Source organism: Staurois parvus, unplaced genomic scaffold (genome assembly GCF_062004578.1).
Source record: "Staurois parvus isolate SC_StPar_1 unplaced genomic scaffold, SC_StPar_1.0 ptg000885l, whole genome shotgun sequence".
In the NCBI taxonomy this organism is placed as follows: Eukaryota; Metazoa; Chordata; class Amphibia; order Anura; family Ranidae; genus Staurois; species Staurois parvus.
The window spans coordinates 1,548,787-1,566,746 of NW_028318681.1; the positions used below are offsets into that span (position 1 = coordinate 1,548,787).

Below are 17,960 nucleotides of genomic sequence, written 5' to 3' on the forward strand. Positions count from 1 at the left end.
AAAATTGTCTGTCTTATTTCTTTTATATAATAAAAAAATAAAACAAAACCCAGAAGTGATCAAATACCATAAAAAAAAACTCTATTTGTGTGAAAAAAAGATATAAATTTAATTTTGTACAATTGTCAATTAAAGTAGGGCTACACCGCATAGAAAGAAATGGCTTGAACATGAAGGGGGGTAAATATTCCGGAGGGCAAGTGGTTAGGAACTGGTTTCTATAGTGATAGACTATGACCCTGAACCTGTATTGTATAGCACCCCGCAGCTGACTACACGCATTGTGCCAAGGTGAGCACCCATGCAGAATCCAGTGCCCACAGTAAGATTACAGGCTGTCCCAGCGTGGGGTCCGGGAACGGTTCTCAAGGTTTACCAAGTTTGCACTGATCTATCTGGACTCAATGCTTCTATTTGTGGCATTAGCAGAAAAATCTGAAGATAAAATAATAAGGAAAATAAACTAAGAGTAATTGCTCCGTGACGGAAAAAAGGTCTATCACCTTAAGACACTAGCAAAAAATTGAGGATTCACTGAGTTGGGTAGGGTTACAGATGATAAATGGGTCTATAACTACACTTTAACTTACCAAATGCAAGCTGAATGCCTAGAAATGTTATAGGCATGTGACAAGCATCTGACTGGACTTGAATCTGAACTTCCATAACTACTCAGCCTTACAGATCAGTGCATTGATTACAAACCTCCTCTCATAGGACCTGGAAAAATGGGCCGATCACTGCAGCGCCGACTACTACAGTGATTGTCAGCTTCCACAGTTGTCACTCAGGTTATGAGATATGCATACTTACATTGGTCCAGACTGGACCAATGTAACTATACAACATTGTTAGCTTTAAACTAACTGAATGCTTTCACTTGTTAAGTCAAGTTGCTTTTTAAATATAAGACACGGCCCTTTTCCTCTCTATATACAGTTGTGGCCAAAATTATTCAACCCCCAATGCTGTAAAGGGGTTTAGGGACTATAGTGTACATTTGGAATTGTATTCAGAATCAAATCCTACAAGGACGTTGTAACTACCCAAATGCAACTAAAATGACATCAATTGTTTATGTAATACAGTAGTAAATGGTTCTTATGTGGTTTCTTCATTGCCACAATTATTCAACCCCTTAAAGACTACCACTCTGAAGAACAGAGGTTCATACAGGTGCTTTCCATCAGGTATTGAAAACACCTGTGGATGTCACCGAGCAGCAATCAAGCATAATAAGCACCAATTAGGCAGCTTTAAAATGACTGTGATACTCAGCTCCTTCTAGACATTTACTGGTGTGGTTACAAACATGGTGAAGGCAAGAGAATGGTCCAGGAAGACAAGAGAAGAGGTGATTTCTCTTCACAGGAAGGGCAATGGCTATAAGAAGATTGCAAAGATGTTAAACATACCAAGAGACACCTTAGGAAGCATCATTCGCAAATTCAAGGCAAAGGGCACTGTTGAAACGCTACCTGGTCGTGGCAGAAAGAAGATGCTGACTTCGACTGCTGTGCGCTACCTGAAGCGTAGAGTGGAGAGAAGTCCCCGTGTGACTGCTGAGGAACTGAGAAAAGATTTGTCAGATGTGGGTACAGAAGTTTCAGCCCAGACAATAAGACGCACACTGCGTAATGAAGGCCTCCGTGCCAGAACTCCCAGGCGTACCCCCTTGCTGTCTCCAAAGAATAAGAAGAGTCGACTGCAGTATGCCAAAAGCCATGTGGACAAACCACAAAAGTTGTGGGATAGTGTTCTGTGGACTGATGAAACAAAATTAGAACTGTTTGGGCCCATGGATCAACGCTATGTTTGGAGGAGGAAGAACAAGGCCTATGATGAAAAGAACACCTTGCCTACTGTGAAGCATGGTGGAGGGTCAATCATGCTTTGGGGCTGTTTTGCTTCTGCAGGTACAGGGAAGCTTCAGCGTGTGCAAGGTACCATGAATTCTCTTCAGTACCAGGAGATATTGGATGGAAACGTGATGCAGTCCGTCACACACCTGAGGCTTGGGAGACGTTGGACCTTTCAACAGGACAATGATCCCAAGCATACCTCCAAGTCCACTAGAGCATGGTTGCAGAGGAAAGGCTGGAACATTTTGGAGTGGCCATCGCAGTCACCAGACTTAAATCCGATTGAGAACCTCTGGTGGGACTTAAAGAAAGCAGTTGCAGTGCGCAAGCCTAAGAATGTGACTGAACTGGAGGCCTTTGCCCATGAAGAATGGGCGAAGATACCCGTAGATCGCTGCAAGACACTTGTGTCAAGCTATGCTTCACGTTTAAAAGCTGTTATAACTGTAAAAGGATGCTGTACTAAGTACTAAGATTGAATGTCACTTGGGGGTTGAATAAAACTGATAATGCTGTGAGCACAGAAAAGACATTTGTGGTTATTTCATTATAACTGTTATGTTATATTTGTCTGACCTACAAGTGCCTCTTTAATGTAAATGTAAGCAAGATGACTGAATGATCAAAAGCAATGTCAAACTGGCCAAAACACTCAATTTCAGTGGGGGTTGAATAATTTTGGCCACAACTGTACTATTCCCATTATCTCTTCCAGGTATCCCATTGTACAGCTTGATGTCTGCTAGCCACCAGAAGTTCCCCTTCTGATTACGCTTACCTCAGGATCAAGTTCCTCCAGGACGTTCTCCAGCTGTTTCAATTCTTCCTCTGATAGTTTGTTAAGAATTTCATCCTCATTTAAATTCTTGTACTTGTCAAAGTCTTTTCGGAATGGCAGAGACATGGCTTACAGCTTCGAGATGGTCTGGTACCTTCTCCTTCTAAAATACAATATAGAAAATTATTATTATTATTATACAGGATTTATATAGCGCCAACAGTTTGCTCAGCGCTTTACAATATAACGGGAGACAATACAGCAACAATACAGTTCAATACAAGAGGGTTAGGAGGGCCCTGCTCCTTGGAGCTTACAATCTAAGAGGGGGGGGCTAGTGGTACAAAAGGTAATAACTGTGGGGGGATGGACTGGTAGGAGGAATAGAAGATTCTGTTATTAGCTGAGGGCAGAATAGGCTTCCCTGAAGAGATAGGTTTTCAGAGATTGCCTAAAAGAGTAGGCGATAGTCTGATAGATTGGGGTAGAGAGTTCCAGAGGATGGGGGATGCTTTGGAGAAGTCCTGGAGACAAGCATGGTAGGAGGAGACAAGGGAGCTAGAGAGCAGGAGGTCGTGCGAGGAGTGGAGAGGATGGTTTGGGTGATATTTGGAGACAAGATTGGTGATGTAATTTGGGGCAGAGTTATAAATGGCTTTATATGTTATTGTTAATGTTTTGAATTTTTTTCGTTGAGCAATGGGAAGCCAGTGGAGGGATTGGCAGAGAATAAAAAGAGATGTTAGTAAACTGGGAAAGCATTTTTCATATATTTACACCTAAAACAAAATTATTTTGTAGAAACGTTGTAGAAGGGCTAAAGAGCAGCTTCCAGACTTTGCTTAATTCCTGATTTACTGGACCAAAGAGAACAGAAAGGCCATCTGAAATGGTGATCATGATTACCGTGAATATTATTGATGCTCTAATAAGAATCACAGAAGGTGAAAGATAATCATCAATCATGCACATCACTGACGACTCAATCTAGTGAAGAATTTAGACTCCAGGATGACATTCAACAGCAGGAAGAACAAAACTATTTGTGAGATTTTAATCTCATGCAGCTTGGTGATTTAACCACTTGGCAATGAGACCATCTGCAGCACATTTCTTTCAATGCAACTGAAATTAGGTGATAGAGAATTGGAACGGAGATTAAATATTTCAGTATTACAAGAATTAAAATGACTCCAACAGTTTAGTCCTGCAACCTCTGTGGCTCATGTAGCCAGTTCCAGTTTTCTCTGTAGTGGGGAGGTCAGCATCCATGGAACCTACCAGCCTGACACATCCCCAATAATTTACACTGATCCGCCACAAAAATACATTGGCATTTTTACCACGCTTTTGCCGTGCTTTCTGAGTGGTTTCTAAAGGACACGTGACTTAAAAATTGCACCAAAAACACTTCTCAGAGGCATTTTTCAAGCACATTTCAGATGTTTTTCAGGCATTTTCCATTGATATCAATGGGAAGAGCCGTTTTTGGGGAGTTGTTTTTTAACTCACCAAACATGCCCCGAAGATGCTGCAAGCAGGAGTTTTTACACCGCAAGCGCAATGCCTCAGTGTGAAAACATACATAGATATTCATTCACATACACAGGGAAGCATTTTTCTTGAGCTTTTCATGTGCTTTTTTGGAACGCAAAAACGCTTCAAAAACTACTCAGTGTGAAAGAAGCCTAACTAAAGTGCAGCATTAAAATGTCCTTCAATAAATAAATTATGACTGTAAGATACACATACAGATACATTATATACAAAACATAGCATTCAGGAAATAGTGAATGTCATGGAAATAGTCCCATACTTATAAAATAAAAAATGTCCAACACCAATGTCCGTGAAGCAAAAACAAAAAATGTTTTGTAAGATGGATAAACACAATCGGGAAGTATGAGCCTCCACACCAAATCTTCCACCAATCACCAAAGGAGAAAAACAAAAATCACCAGACACCGCGGTGTATGCAGATATACCTTACCAGATACTGAGACCTCCTGTAAAAGGATGGTCACATGCACTTGGTAAGCTTTAAGTGTCACTAAACCCAGGACCCTGCATTCACTATATCTGTTCTCCCACAGTACACAATCTCGCTGTCCTATGAGGCTGAAGGACCCCTGAACCTCTGTCTGGACAGTGCTGCTTGGCCCTGTGCTGATCACTTGCACCCTTCCAAGAAAAAGAAAAAAATTCTCTAGCAGTGCACACCAAACTGAGCATGTGCAGAGTGTCCCCAAGGCTGTGTTCTATCAGGAGATGAAATGGGGAACGTGAAAGAAGGGGAGGATCAGAGAAGTCAGGATCAAACAGCCTTTTATACAATGCAGAGGATTATCCCCTTAGGTTCCACAGTGAGTATAACAAGCATGCTTTACTGCATACACAGACTGATTTTACTGTTGTGGGTTTAGTAACACTTTAACACGGGAATGCCACTGGATCACAAACAAATCTCTCCTTCAGTTCACCGCAAAATGGTACCCATAGGATGGTACATACGAATAGCAGATAATCTCATATTGTAGTCCACTTCCAATTTTAATAAAGGTTAAAAACATTCACATTCCATAAGGATATTACAGGCAATGTACATAGATATTAGTGTCAAAGCATCCAATCCTCCTCCTCCTCCTGACACAGCCCTAAGTCTGCCAAGAATAAAACATGTATTGCTTTCTGCGGGGGAGCCACCAAATATTGTTTTCCTACCTTCAAAACATTCTTCCCACCAAAAACTCTTCCATATGTAACACCCTGCTATTATTCAGATTGCAGGATGTTAAAAGAGACACAAGGTGGCAGTGTTCTCCAACTCAATGAAACACACTGTGATAAAAGCTTTAGGGGTCTCAAAGCCTGAACTGCAGGACTTTGTTAGAAAGCTGCAAATTGGGGGACTACATTTCTTTCTCAGAAGAGCTGGCGTGTTGGCGGGGGGATATAAATGTAGAAGCCTGGGAACAGGAAGAGGAAGTGAGAGGTGAAAGAGCTGGAGAGCAGAAGTGGACAGGGAAAGCTGTCTGGGCCGCCAGAGTACCAGATGGGCCGAAGAGGGAGAAAGGAGAGGAGCCAGGAGGGATCGCTGACCACCAGCATCGCCAGCCTAGAGAGAGAGAGAGACACCTTGTCAACATCCAGGCAACTCAGAGTGCTGTGACTGGTCCTAGCGCTGCAATGGGGATAGGAGAACCGCTAGTGGACCTTATCCGCTAAGAGAGAGAGAGAGACCGCCAGGATCTGCTGGAAGCCACCAACCGGGTGAGAAAGTCCCATACACCAGCCGAACAAGTGAATACTGACATTCCTTTCCAATCTGTTACTTTTCTGCACACCGTTGTAGACATTGCATATAGTTAACACGTGTTGTGGCCTAGTTCCCTGGCTGCTACTATTGAACACATTTGCAGCATAGTTCAATCATCAAAGCTGACGGCAATGCACACCTTTTGAGGACCAAACCACATCATTGTTACCTTAACCATCAGCCTACATTCTTAAAGGAACATCTATCACCATTGTCATTAGTTACTGCAGCCCAGAGAGGAGTTGCCCTTTGCCAGCAAGTGCTTCTGCCAACTTCTAACAGCTTTCTGCCTAACGTTTGCAACCTGCTTAGTGCAATAAAGAAACACCACCCAAGTTAAGTGCCACTTAAAGGGGTAGTATCTGTTCTTCCTTTTTCTTCCCTTGTATTAATCCTTTGAGGGACTGTAACTTTCATAGCTTCCATTGAAGGTATTAGCTCACTAGATTTTTGGCAGGATTACAAGCTGTTTTTTCAGAGCAGGCAAATGGCTTAGAAGTTAGCACTCCTGCCTTACAGCACTGGGGTTCCTGGTTTAAATCTGAACCAGGATATCACCTGCATGACGTTTGAATGTTCTCCCTGTGCTTGCATGGGTTTCCTCCCACACTCCAAAGACATGCTGGTAGGATAATTGTATCATGTCTAAATGGGTCCTTGGTAGGTGTATGTATGCATGTGAGATAGGGACCTTAGACTGTAGGCTCCTTGGGGGCAGGGACTGATGTGAATGTACAATATGTTAAGCATTGCGTAAATTGTCAGCGTTATATACATACCTATAACAAAGCAAAAAGGGGCAAATAAGTAAAGTTCATTATTAAGGTTTACATGAAGTTTGAAATTAATATATGCTTTGCCAATACAAACAAGTTTGCTTAAAGTTGAACTTTAGTCAGAAAATTAAGTTCTGCTAGATCACTTCATGCTAGCCCCTTTCACAGGTATAGCTACACTGTATTGCCAAAAGTATTGGGACACCCCTCCAAATCATTGGATTCAGATGTTCCAATCACCTTCATGGCCACAGGTGTATAAAATCAACCACCTAGGCATGCAGACTGCTTCTATAAACATTTGTGAAAGAATGGGTCGTTCTCAGGAGCTCAGTGAATTCAAGCGTGGTACCATGATAGGTTATCACCTATGCAATAAGTCCATCTGTGATATTTCCTTGCTACTAAATATTCGACAGTCAACTGTTAGTGGTATTAAAACAAAGTGGAATCAACTGGGAACAACAGCAACTCAGTCATGAAGTGGTAGGCCACGTAAAATGAAAGAACGAGGTCAGCACATGCTGAAGTGCACAGTGCGCAGAAGTCACCAACTGTCTGCAGAGTCAATAGCTAAAGACCTCCAAACTTCGTGTGGCCTTCAGACAACAACAGTGCGTAGAGAGCTCCATGGATTGGGTTTCCATGGCTGAGCAGCTGCAGCCAAGCCTTACATCACCAAGTGCAATACACAGCATTGGATGCAATGGTGTAAAGCATGCCGCCACTGGACTCTAGAGCAGTGGAGACGAATCAAGCTTTTCTGAATCCGATGGACGTGTCTGGGTTTGGCAGTTTCCAGGAGAACAGTATTTGCCTGACTGCACTGTGCCAAGTGTAAAGTTTGGTGGAGGGGGGATTATGGTGCGGGTTTTGTTTTTCAGGGGTTGGGCTTGGCCCCTTAGTTCCACTGAAGGGAACCCAAGACATTTTGGACAATTTCATGTTCCCAACTTTGTAGGAACAGTTTAGGGATGGTCCCTTCCTGTTTCAACATGACTGAGCACCAGTGCACAAAGCAAGGTCTATAAAGACATGGACGAGCAAGTTTGGTGTGGAGGAGCTTGACTGGCCTGCACAGAGTCCTGATCTCAACCCGATAGAACACCTTTGGGATGATTTAGAGAGGAGACTGTGAGCCAGGCCCTCTCGTCCGACATCAGTGCCTGACTTCACATATACGCTTCTGGAAGAATGGTCAAACATTCCCATAGACACACTCCAAAACCTTGTGGTCAGCCTTCCCAGAAGAGTTGAAGCTGTTATATCTGCAAAGGGCGGGGCCAACTCAATATTGAACCCTACGGACTAAGACTTGGATGCCATTAAAGTTTATGTGCGTATAAAGGCAGGCGTCCCAATACTTTTGGCAATATAGTGTATGTAAAACATTAAAAATAAGTGCCTATTCTCTTTTAAAATCAGTAATACATGGTCTCACTCTGCTCTGCACATGCCTTGTTGCTCTATATTTTTAGACATTGTGCCGAATGTGTAGAGGCCAATCTACTGACAGCCTAAAGATTTAATGGTGATTAACTTAAGACTGATTTTGCTAGCATATTTACTAATGTAAAATGTATCTTTCTTGCCAAAGAACATTTTTTATCAAGCTGTTTTGGGTAAAGTTCCGCTTTAATTCCCAGAGTCCTCAGTTGCTTATATTTACTGTTCTTGCTCTTCCTCTGCTGTGTTCAGAACTTCCAGTAATGGGCAGCAAAAGGCTCACTCCGATTTTCTCGCCATGTAATGCTGAGTGCTTGAGCGCTACTAATGGCCAGGCATCAGTGATGTTATGTGGGAAAGTTGGGAGAGGTATTAATCCTGTTAAACTGCAAGTCAAAGTGCCCTGGAGATTACAAAGGGCTTTTTCTCTTCTCTCCAAATGGCCAAGCAAAGTAGCAGTGGAGTGAAAGGAATGTGGCTGGGAGGTGGGGGTACAATTATATGACAATCCAGCTCAGTAGAAGTGGTTTGAATGACGTGGTATCTTGTGGCGGAAATTAATTTCCACAGGGAGCGGCTACAAATTAAAGGTAAGTATTGCAGCAAAAACTACATTTTTTTTATTTTTTATTTTGTTGGGCTTTTTATTTGTATTTTTTTAACCTGGAGTTCAACTGTAGGAGTTTGGGAGTTGAGCTTTAATTATAAAATGTTGGGGATGAGAAAGTGAAGTTTATATTTAGATCAGAAGACGGAAATTAATGCATTCTAGGACAAAGCTAACTATATTTAGCTCAGTGTGCTTAAAACAACTGGAGATTAACTAAGGGATACTACCATGATTAAGACCTGTAAGCCTATTACAAGCCTTGAAAATCAAGAATACATAAACAATTGTGACTATCATTGTACTATCAATCCGCTATTTCAAAGGCTAACCTATTTATAGAAGCTGTATACTACACAGCACTTTACACTGTAAATCTTCCCCAGTGAGACGTAAATCCACAATGTTATAATACATATTTATAGTAAATAGACGATTACTGGGATTCAGATTTTCTATTAAAGTGGTGCCTTTGTTCCTCTGCTGAGCAGACCAGACAGTGAGTACACAGGAGGAGTTGTAGTATACAATCATTTGCACAAGCTAGCTAGGCTACTACAAAAATATAACACATAAACGAACTCTCAATAATGAGTCAGTAGCGCAAATAACGTGAATAAATGTGAATATAAAAACTCAACAAAGGTGAAAAAATAAAGTCCAAAGAAAGTTCTTATCCACCAAATACTTCTTCAATTTCTCCAGAATAAATCACCACATGTAAAAGAAACTAGTGTCCCCCCTTCCGGGTATACACTCACCAAATGGTGATGCCTCCCATTCTCATGGTTGGCTAAAATCATTCAATGAGTACCTGCCGGTGGGATAAAGGATCAATTAGTATCGGTGTGTTTCCTCTCCTCCAATCGCCATATCCGCCTTTCCCCAAACTTAATTGGCAATACTTTCATAAACTGGTGGATTCCTAATACAGAGGCACTTATGATAGCATAAAGATAACCTCCTTCTTCTTAGTACTCTGCTCTCAGGTGCAGTGGTCTTGTAAAACAAAGCAAGAAAACCCCAATGGTGCAGTACAAAACAGCTCCTTTATTCACTAAAATAGACAGCAACTTACAAGTTCAAAGTAAGTAAAAAGTCCAAAGATGTTGCAATAGGTGTAAACACTGATGGGAATCAAGACCGGTTCCAGTCACAGCACTTCAGGTCGCCGCACAGCCTTGTCTGACGCATTTCGTCATATCCGACTTACTCATAGGGGTCCAAACTGACCCTGGTCCAAGATAGTCCAAACTGACCCTATGTGGTCATCTAAATCTCATCTGGAAATCTGCATATCTCATTAAAAATTAACTATTAAGTAAAATGTCAAGTGAAAAAAAATTATTTGAACACCTGATGAGTAAGGCCTGATACTCGGTGTACAATATCGTACGCCTGTGCAGTGGTGTGTTTACTTCCATAGTGAAGCACAGATGTTCAATGCATACCCGTGCGGGCAGTCCCATTGATGTCTATTAGACACAGCGGCTGCACAGACACAACCGCTGTGTCCCAATATGACATCCAGATGAGTGCAGGTCCCCAAACTCGCAGTGCCTGTATTCAGGGACCAGCACGCATAAGGATGTCATATTGGAGCACAATGGCTGTGTCTGAGCAATAGGCATCAATGGGACTGCCTGCACGGGATGCATGGAATGCCTGTGCTTCCCCACATGGCTCTGCACAGACATAGTGCCTTGAAAAAGTATTCATACTCCTTGAAATTTTCCACATTTTGTCATGTTGCAATCAAAAACGTAAATGTATTTTATTGGGATTTTATGTGATAGACCAACACAAAGTGGCATATAATTGTGAAGTGGAAAGAAAATGATAAATGGTCTTCAAGATTTTTTATAAAAAAAAATATTTGAAAAGTGTGGTGTGCATTTGTATTCAGCCCCTCTGACTCAATACTTTGCAGAACCACCTTTCACTGCAATTACAGCTACAAGTCTTTTTGGGGATGTCTCTACCAGCTTTGCACATCTAGAGAGCAAAATATTTGCTCATTCTTCTTTGCAAAATCGCTCAAGCTCTGTCAGATTGGATGGAGAACATCTGTGAACAGCAATTTTCAAGACTTTCCACAGATTCTCCATTGGATTTAGGTCTGGATTTTGACTGGGTCATTCTAACACATGAATGTGCTTTGATCTACCATTCTATTATAGTTCTGGCTGGATGTTTAGGGTCGGAGTCCTGCTGGAAGGTAATCAATCAAAAAGCTCCTATACAACCACAAAACACTACCTCCTCCCTAGGAAGTGAATAAACTAATAAATGTACTTTTTGTGATAAACTTACCAATAATCCCAATCTATCTCAAAATTTTCAATAAACCCACATAATCCAAAAGGTGATGATCAAATCTGAATTAAAATAATAATAAATCTCCCTCTAATATATATTCAAAATCATCAAATATACCAATCAAAATTACAAAAATAAAATAAAATAAAATAAAATGTATATAAAAGTGTCCAAATCACCAAAAAATTAATAATAATAATAATAAGTGTCCAAATCGCCAAAAAGGTATGTAATATAAATAAATAAATGTCCAAAAATCCCAAGAAAAACAAAAACGTTCTTTATGTGTTCAGTGAAGCAAGACGATACTCCAAAAATGCCTTGTTATCCTCAAAAGTAAAAAGAAAAATATATCATAGTGTAATATCCTCAAACATATATATATGCTTCACACTGTGCAAAACTCAAATCACACCAAAAAATAGTGAAAAATCAATAAATCAAAATAAACGTGAGAACTCGTGATCACTCCAATCTCAGGTGAATAGTGATACTAGGTACCAATATCCTATATACTCCAGCCAAAGTAGATGCTAAATACCATTACCCTCTTATGGTATATTCAGGCATATACTGTTAGATAGGAAAGCCATTCCTCCATCACTCTTATCCCGGGGTATTCCTCATATGGACAAAGAGAAGGCTCAATCAGGCAGATTTCATAAAAAGATATAAATTTATTCCACACTTACATGTAAAAATCACTTTATCCAGCTCTCTGTACTGCACATTTCAATCTCTGGTTGAAAAAACGATTGTTTCCAACCGACAAAATGGCCGCGGCGACACTTCCGGTTAGCGTGCGTGCGTGATGACGTCACTCATCTAACGCGTTTCGTCACTTCCGGACTTCATCTTCATCTGATCCCTTCAGATGAAGTCCGGAAGTGACGAAACACGTTAGGGGAGTGACGTCATCACGCACGCACGCTAACCGGAAGTGTCGCCGCGGCCATTTTGTCGGTTGGAAACAATCGTTTTTTCAACCAGAGATTGAAATGTGCAGTACAGAGAGCTGGATAAAGTGATTTTTACATGTAAGTGTGGAATAAATTTATATCTTTTTATGAAATCTGCCTGATTGAGCCTTCTCTTTGTCCATATGAGGAATACCCCGGGATAAGAGTGATGGAGGAATGGCTTTCCTATCTAACAGTATATGCCTGAATATACCATAAGAGGGTAATGGTATTTAGCATCTACTTTGGCTGGAGTATATAGGATATTGGTACCTAGTATCACTACTCACCTGAGATTGGAGTGATCACGAGTTCTCGCGTTTATTTTGATTTATTGATTTTTCACTATTTTTTGGTGTGATTTGAGTTTTGCACAGTGTGAAGCATATATATATGTTTGAGGATATTACACTATGATATATTTTTCTTTTTACTTTTGAGGATAACAAGGCATTTTTGGAGTATCGTCTTGCTTCACTGAACACATAAAGAACGTTTTTGTTTTTCTTGGGATTTTTGGACATTTATTTATTTATATTACATACCTTTTTGGCGATTTGGACACTTATTATTATTATTATTAATTTTTTGGTGATTTGGACACTTTTATATACATTTTATTTTATTTTATTTTTGTAATTTTGATTGGTATATTTGATGATTTTGAATATATATTAGAGGGAGATTTATTATTATTTTAATTCAGATTTGATCATCACCTTTTGGATTATGTGGGTTTATTGAAAATTTTGAGATAGATTGGGATTACTGCTGGAAGGTAAGCCTCCACCCCAGTTCTATGTCTTTTGCAGATTCTAACAAGTTTTCTTCTAAGATTGCCCTGTATTTGGCTCCATCCATCTGCCGATCAACTCTGACCAGCCTCCCTGTCCCTTCGGAAGAAAAGCATCTCTACAACATGATGCTGCCACCACCATGTTTCACGGTGGGGGATGGTGTGTTCAGGGTGATGTGCAGTGTTCCCCACATGGCTTCTTGCAAACTGCAAACAGTACTTCTTATGGCTTTCTTTCAACAATGGCTTTCATCTTGCCACTCTTCCATAAAGGACAGATTTGTGGAGTGCACGCCTAATAGTTGTCCTGTGGACAGATTCTCCCACCTGAGCTGTGGATCTCTGCAGCTCCTCCCGAGTTACCATGGGCCTCTTGGCTGCTTCTCTGATTAATGCTCTCCTTGCCTGGCTTGTCAGTTTAGGTGGACAGCCATGTCTTGGTAGGTCTGCAGTTGTGCCATACTCTTTGCATTTTCAGATGATGAATTGAACAGTGCTCCTTGAGATGTTCAAAGCTTGGGATATTTTTTTATACCCTAACCCGGCTTTAAACTTCCCCACAACTTTATCCCTGACCCGTCTGGTGTGTTCTTGGCCTTCGTGATGCTGTTTGTTCACTAATGTCCTTTAACAAACCTCTGAGGGCTTCACAGAACAGCTGTATTCATACTGAGATTAAATTGCACGCAGGTGGAATCTATTTACTAATTAGGTGACTTCAGAAGGCAATTGGTCCCACTAGATTTTAGTTAGGGGTATCAGAGTAAAGGGGGCTGAATACAAATGCACGCAATACTTTTCAGATATTTATTTGTAAAAAATTTTGAAAAACATTTATCATTTTTCTTCCACTTCACAATTATGTTCCACTTTGTGTTGGTCTATCACATAAAATCCGAATAAAATACATTTACGTTTTTGGTTGTAACATGACAAAATGTGGAAAATTTCCAGGGGTATGAATACTTTTTCAAGGAACTGTATTTGACACTCGAGTCAATGAAATCAACATCTAAGTACAGCCCCAATTTAGGAAAAGTGTAGCAATTGTGTCCTTCCCTATCCAGGGTATCCATGGTGAATGTTCCCTTTGCAGAGGCAGCTCAGCTCTCCAGGACTGTCTGACAGAATTACAATGACTTGTGACATTTCATAGAGACATGTCCTTGAAGCACCACAAGAATCACAGTAAAGGATTGTCTGATGTCTCCAAACTGGCCAAGAAATACACGGCAGACCACAAATAAGGTCGCGAACATTATAGGAATTTTATATTTCATTTAGTTACAACATGCTGGTTCATGACACTTCAGAAGTATTGCATGTATATATTCTAAACCATCTGATTTCCACAATTGTCTACAAACTCTACAAACATACACACTTTTAAAGCCTACCTCCAGGCAAAACCTTTGTTTTGGGTAGAGTGGTTAAGGATGAGGTGCTCTGTCTGTTTGTTTACACAAATGATTTGACATTAAGGTTTTGACTGAAGGTAAGATCTGTTTATAGAGTGTTTTTTCTTTTCTCTTTATTTTTTTTTTTATATATATATAACGTGCTACGAGAATTCCAATGACCCTTTCACACCAGCCATGTTCATTTCCATCAGCAGGGAGTCCATGAATAGATCCCTTGCTGAATCGGACAGTACGCATGTCACTTTGAGGATATCACTTTGCTTTTGCTCTCCTGGAATAGTGGAACTACACTTCATCTGAGCACCACAAACCAAAAATGCTATTTAATTCATTGGTAATATTCGCAGCAAACTCACCCATTCATCCATGTTTCCATGCATTATTTTGCAAATAAATAATTTTGAAGAACACCCCCTGGCATTTCTGGCAGTGGCCATCTTGAGTAAGGGCAGATGATTCATGTAGCATTTACTTCCTGGAATCCATCTGCCCTTAGCTCAGGCATTGGCTGAGCTGAGAACCCTCCCTCCCCTCCTGAAGTTTGCTTGGATGTATGACAGCATTTGCCTAGGCAAAAAAACAGAAAGGAACTGAAGAAATAAAAAAAAGTTTAAAACAAGTAAATATGATACACTTTCCTATCTATTTACTAATGCTGGCAGGACAAGGATTAGGAATAGTCCACGTTGATTGAGAGAGTGACGTTCCGCTTAAGCCGTGGTTCACATATTTGCCTTTCCGCGGTCTGCGTTTTGATCGGGCACGAGAGCTCATTCATTTGAATGGACTCCCATGCCCCGGGACATGCAGGGAAGAAGTCCCTGCACTTCTTCTGAAAACGCGGCCCACACGGGAACCTCGGTTCCCAGTACGGCTGCGATTTCCAGTGCAGGCAGTCTGCCATTAGAACTAATGGCACACGCCCTCGGGTCCGCATTCTTCTGTGCGGGTGGTGTGGCTGCATGGATTATTGTGCAGATCCGCAGCCGCACCACCCGCACAGATGTGAACCTAGCGTTAAAGGACCCACATTAGGTCTATGGGTAGGTGGATGTAACCAAAATGTGCATCCATTTACATCCCAATACCTCAGATGTGTCATATTTATGTCTGAAAAAAGAAAACTAATGCAGATCTTTTGCGTTTTTTTTTTTTTGTGTGACCTAGTCAGACTTGGAGGTAATCTGATCTGCGTGCCCATAGACTAATTGGAGCTTCTGTTCAGATCAATCTCAAAAACTGACAGGCAGATCTGATTGGCCCGCCCATGTAAAAGGGCTCTAAGGCTAGTTAAAAATATTAATATTTCTCCTGTTGAGCCCGTGAGGATGAGTGACAGGAATCTCTAGATTCTCCCATCCATGCTAATCAGTATAGATCAGTGTTTCTCAACCTTTTCTCAGTCAAGGCACCCTTTAAAATTATGGACAGCCCCGAGGCACCCATTAAAATTATGAACAGTCTTGAGGCACCCCATTCTAAATTAGGGTGCCTCAAGACTGTCCATAATTTTAAAAGGGCACCCCATTCTACAATGCAAAAACCTATTCTAATAGTTCTATGTAACGCAGCAACATCCACACATGTAGGACATCCAACATTAGAGGTGATTTATTCTTTCAAAGCAAATACACTTTTGCACACTGGTACTGACTAGTATTCCATTGTTTCTCTTCTCTCTCAGTTTTTCTCCATCACTGAGCTAAAGTGACCCCAGCAATGATGGTAATGGACAGGAGAGGGTCAAACTAGGATGCTGTGCACGCAGCTATCATCCTCCTTATCAACTGATGACGTCATTGGTTGTCAGGACGCTAACGATTAGAAGGTCGTAATGGTGCACGATGGAAACCTGTGGCTTTGTGTAACTAAAAGGCAGGCTTGTCCCACCCGCTGGCTTGTATACAAATTTTGGGCAATTTTTAGACATTTTGCCAAGGCACCCCTGAAGAAACCTCAAGGCACCTCGGGGTGCCTGGGCACCCTTGTTGAGAAAGGCTTATATACATGAAGAAACCTCCACTGAAGGCTATAGACACAGCACCTGCAGCTATTGAGCCCAACTGACTCAGGATCATCCCTGGAGTTCAGTTTTAAGGCCTCGTTTACCTTTGCTCTCCCCTCAGGAGAGTGATCCGCACTCGGATTGCTATTCAGTTGGCATTCGTCAGGCAGGGAAGATGCTTTATAGTGCCTCCTCACTGCCTGTTTTAACACCTTTTCAGGTAAAACCTGCCAAAAGCAACAGTGGGGATCATTTTTACTGTGCTCGATTGCTCGAAGCATTGTGCCTGTGCCGTATATAAACCCCCCTCCGCTTCATTTGCAGCTTAAGGGGGAGCAGTTGGGGGACAGTAAAAATGCAGCTCAGAAATGCTTTTTACTGCCCCCCCCCCAACCCCAAATGTAAACGAGGCCTAAGAGATCAGTCCCATTTGTGTACTGAGATAATATATTATTTGCAATGTTTAGGGCTTTCCCCATTATTCAAATGCATCGAATTTTTCCTGATGGATTGAAAACACCAGAAGAATGACAGGTGAAGGTCTGATCACTGGTAAATGAATGTATCTGGAGACTGTACTAATAGCTGTTTAATGCTGCAATCACAGCGAACTATATCATACTGACTACACCGTACAACTGAAAGTGATATATGAACTGATGGCTCACATTTCAGCATAGCTTCATAAATGAGGGATGTGATCAGCTTTACTAACTTGCTTTCAGTGTAAAAGCCTGCAGTCTGTGCTTATCCACACCGGACATGACAATATTTACTTTACTGATTTATGGGGGGTTATTTACTAAAACTGGAGAGTGCAAAATCTGGTGTAGAGCTGCATAGAAACCAATCAGCTTCCAGGTTTTATTGTCAAAGTTTAAAGTGTTACTAAACCCAGGACCCTGCATTCACTATATCTGGTCTCCCCGGACCCTGCATTCACTATATCTGGTCTCCCTGGACCCTGCATTCACTATATCTGGTCTCCCACAGTACACACAACATGGAAATGCAATTATTTTAGTAAATATAAACTGCTAAACAAGTTTTCTAATTGGCAGTTAGAGCAGTCTTGTGACTTCTATCAGTGTCCAGCAGAGCACTGGTTAAAGCTTGTAGGAGGTGTTTTCTTTCTTCTCTTGGAGGATGCAGAACCCCTGACCTCTGTCTGGACAGTGCTGATTGGCCCTGTGCTGATCACATGCACTCTCCCAAGAAAAAAACAAAAAAAAACCCTCTCTTCACATGCTCAGTTTGGTGTGTATTGCTAGGGTGACTCCACACGATATGTCTTATCAGGAGATAAGAGGGGGACACTGGAAGAAGGGGAGGATCAGAGAAGCCAGGATCAAACAGTGTTTTTACACAATGCAGAGCATTAACCCCTTAGGTTCCACAGTGCGTATAACAAGCATGACTTACTGCAAATACAGTCTGATTTTACGGCTGTGGGCTTAGTAACACTTTAACTTATTACTGTAAAAAGTCAGCATAGCTTCTGTGTGGTCAAGTTTTTTTTTTCATACCTTCTTGAGATAATATAGACCTCGACCAAGAAAAAAGTTTGATATGTAGCTTTCTTCTGTAAGCCTGGCTTAAATTTTGTTCTGCTCTTTGATGTGCAGCATGATTGTTTGTACAGAGTTAAAGTGTTACTAAACCCAGGACCCTGCAT

General features: G+C 41.2%; 1 protein-coding gene across 1 annotated transcript in view; it reads right to left on the reverse strand.

The window, feature by feature from the left end:
• The window catches only part of LOC149442480 (tropomodulin-2-like), a 156,036-nt gene that overhangs the window by 99,908 nt on the left and 38,168 nt on the right, over window positions 1–17,960 (reverse strand). Inside the window, exon 2 of the mRNA XM_089656085.1 lies at window positions 2,641–2,803. Coding sequence (XP_089512211.1) covers window positions 2,641–2,766 — 126 coding nt within the window. The 5' untranslated portion in view covers window positions 2,767–2,803. The remainder of the gene's footprint in view (window positions 1–2,640; window positions 2,804–17,960) is intronic.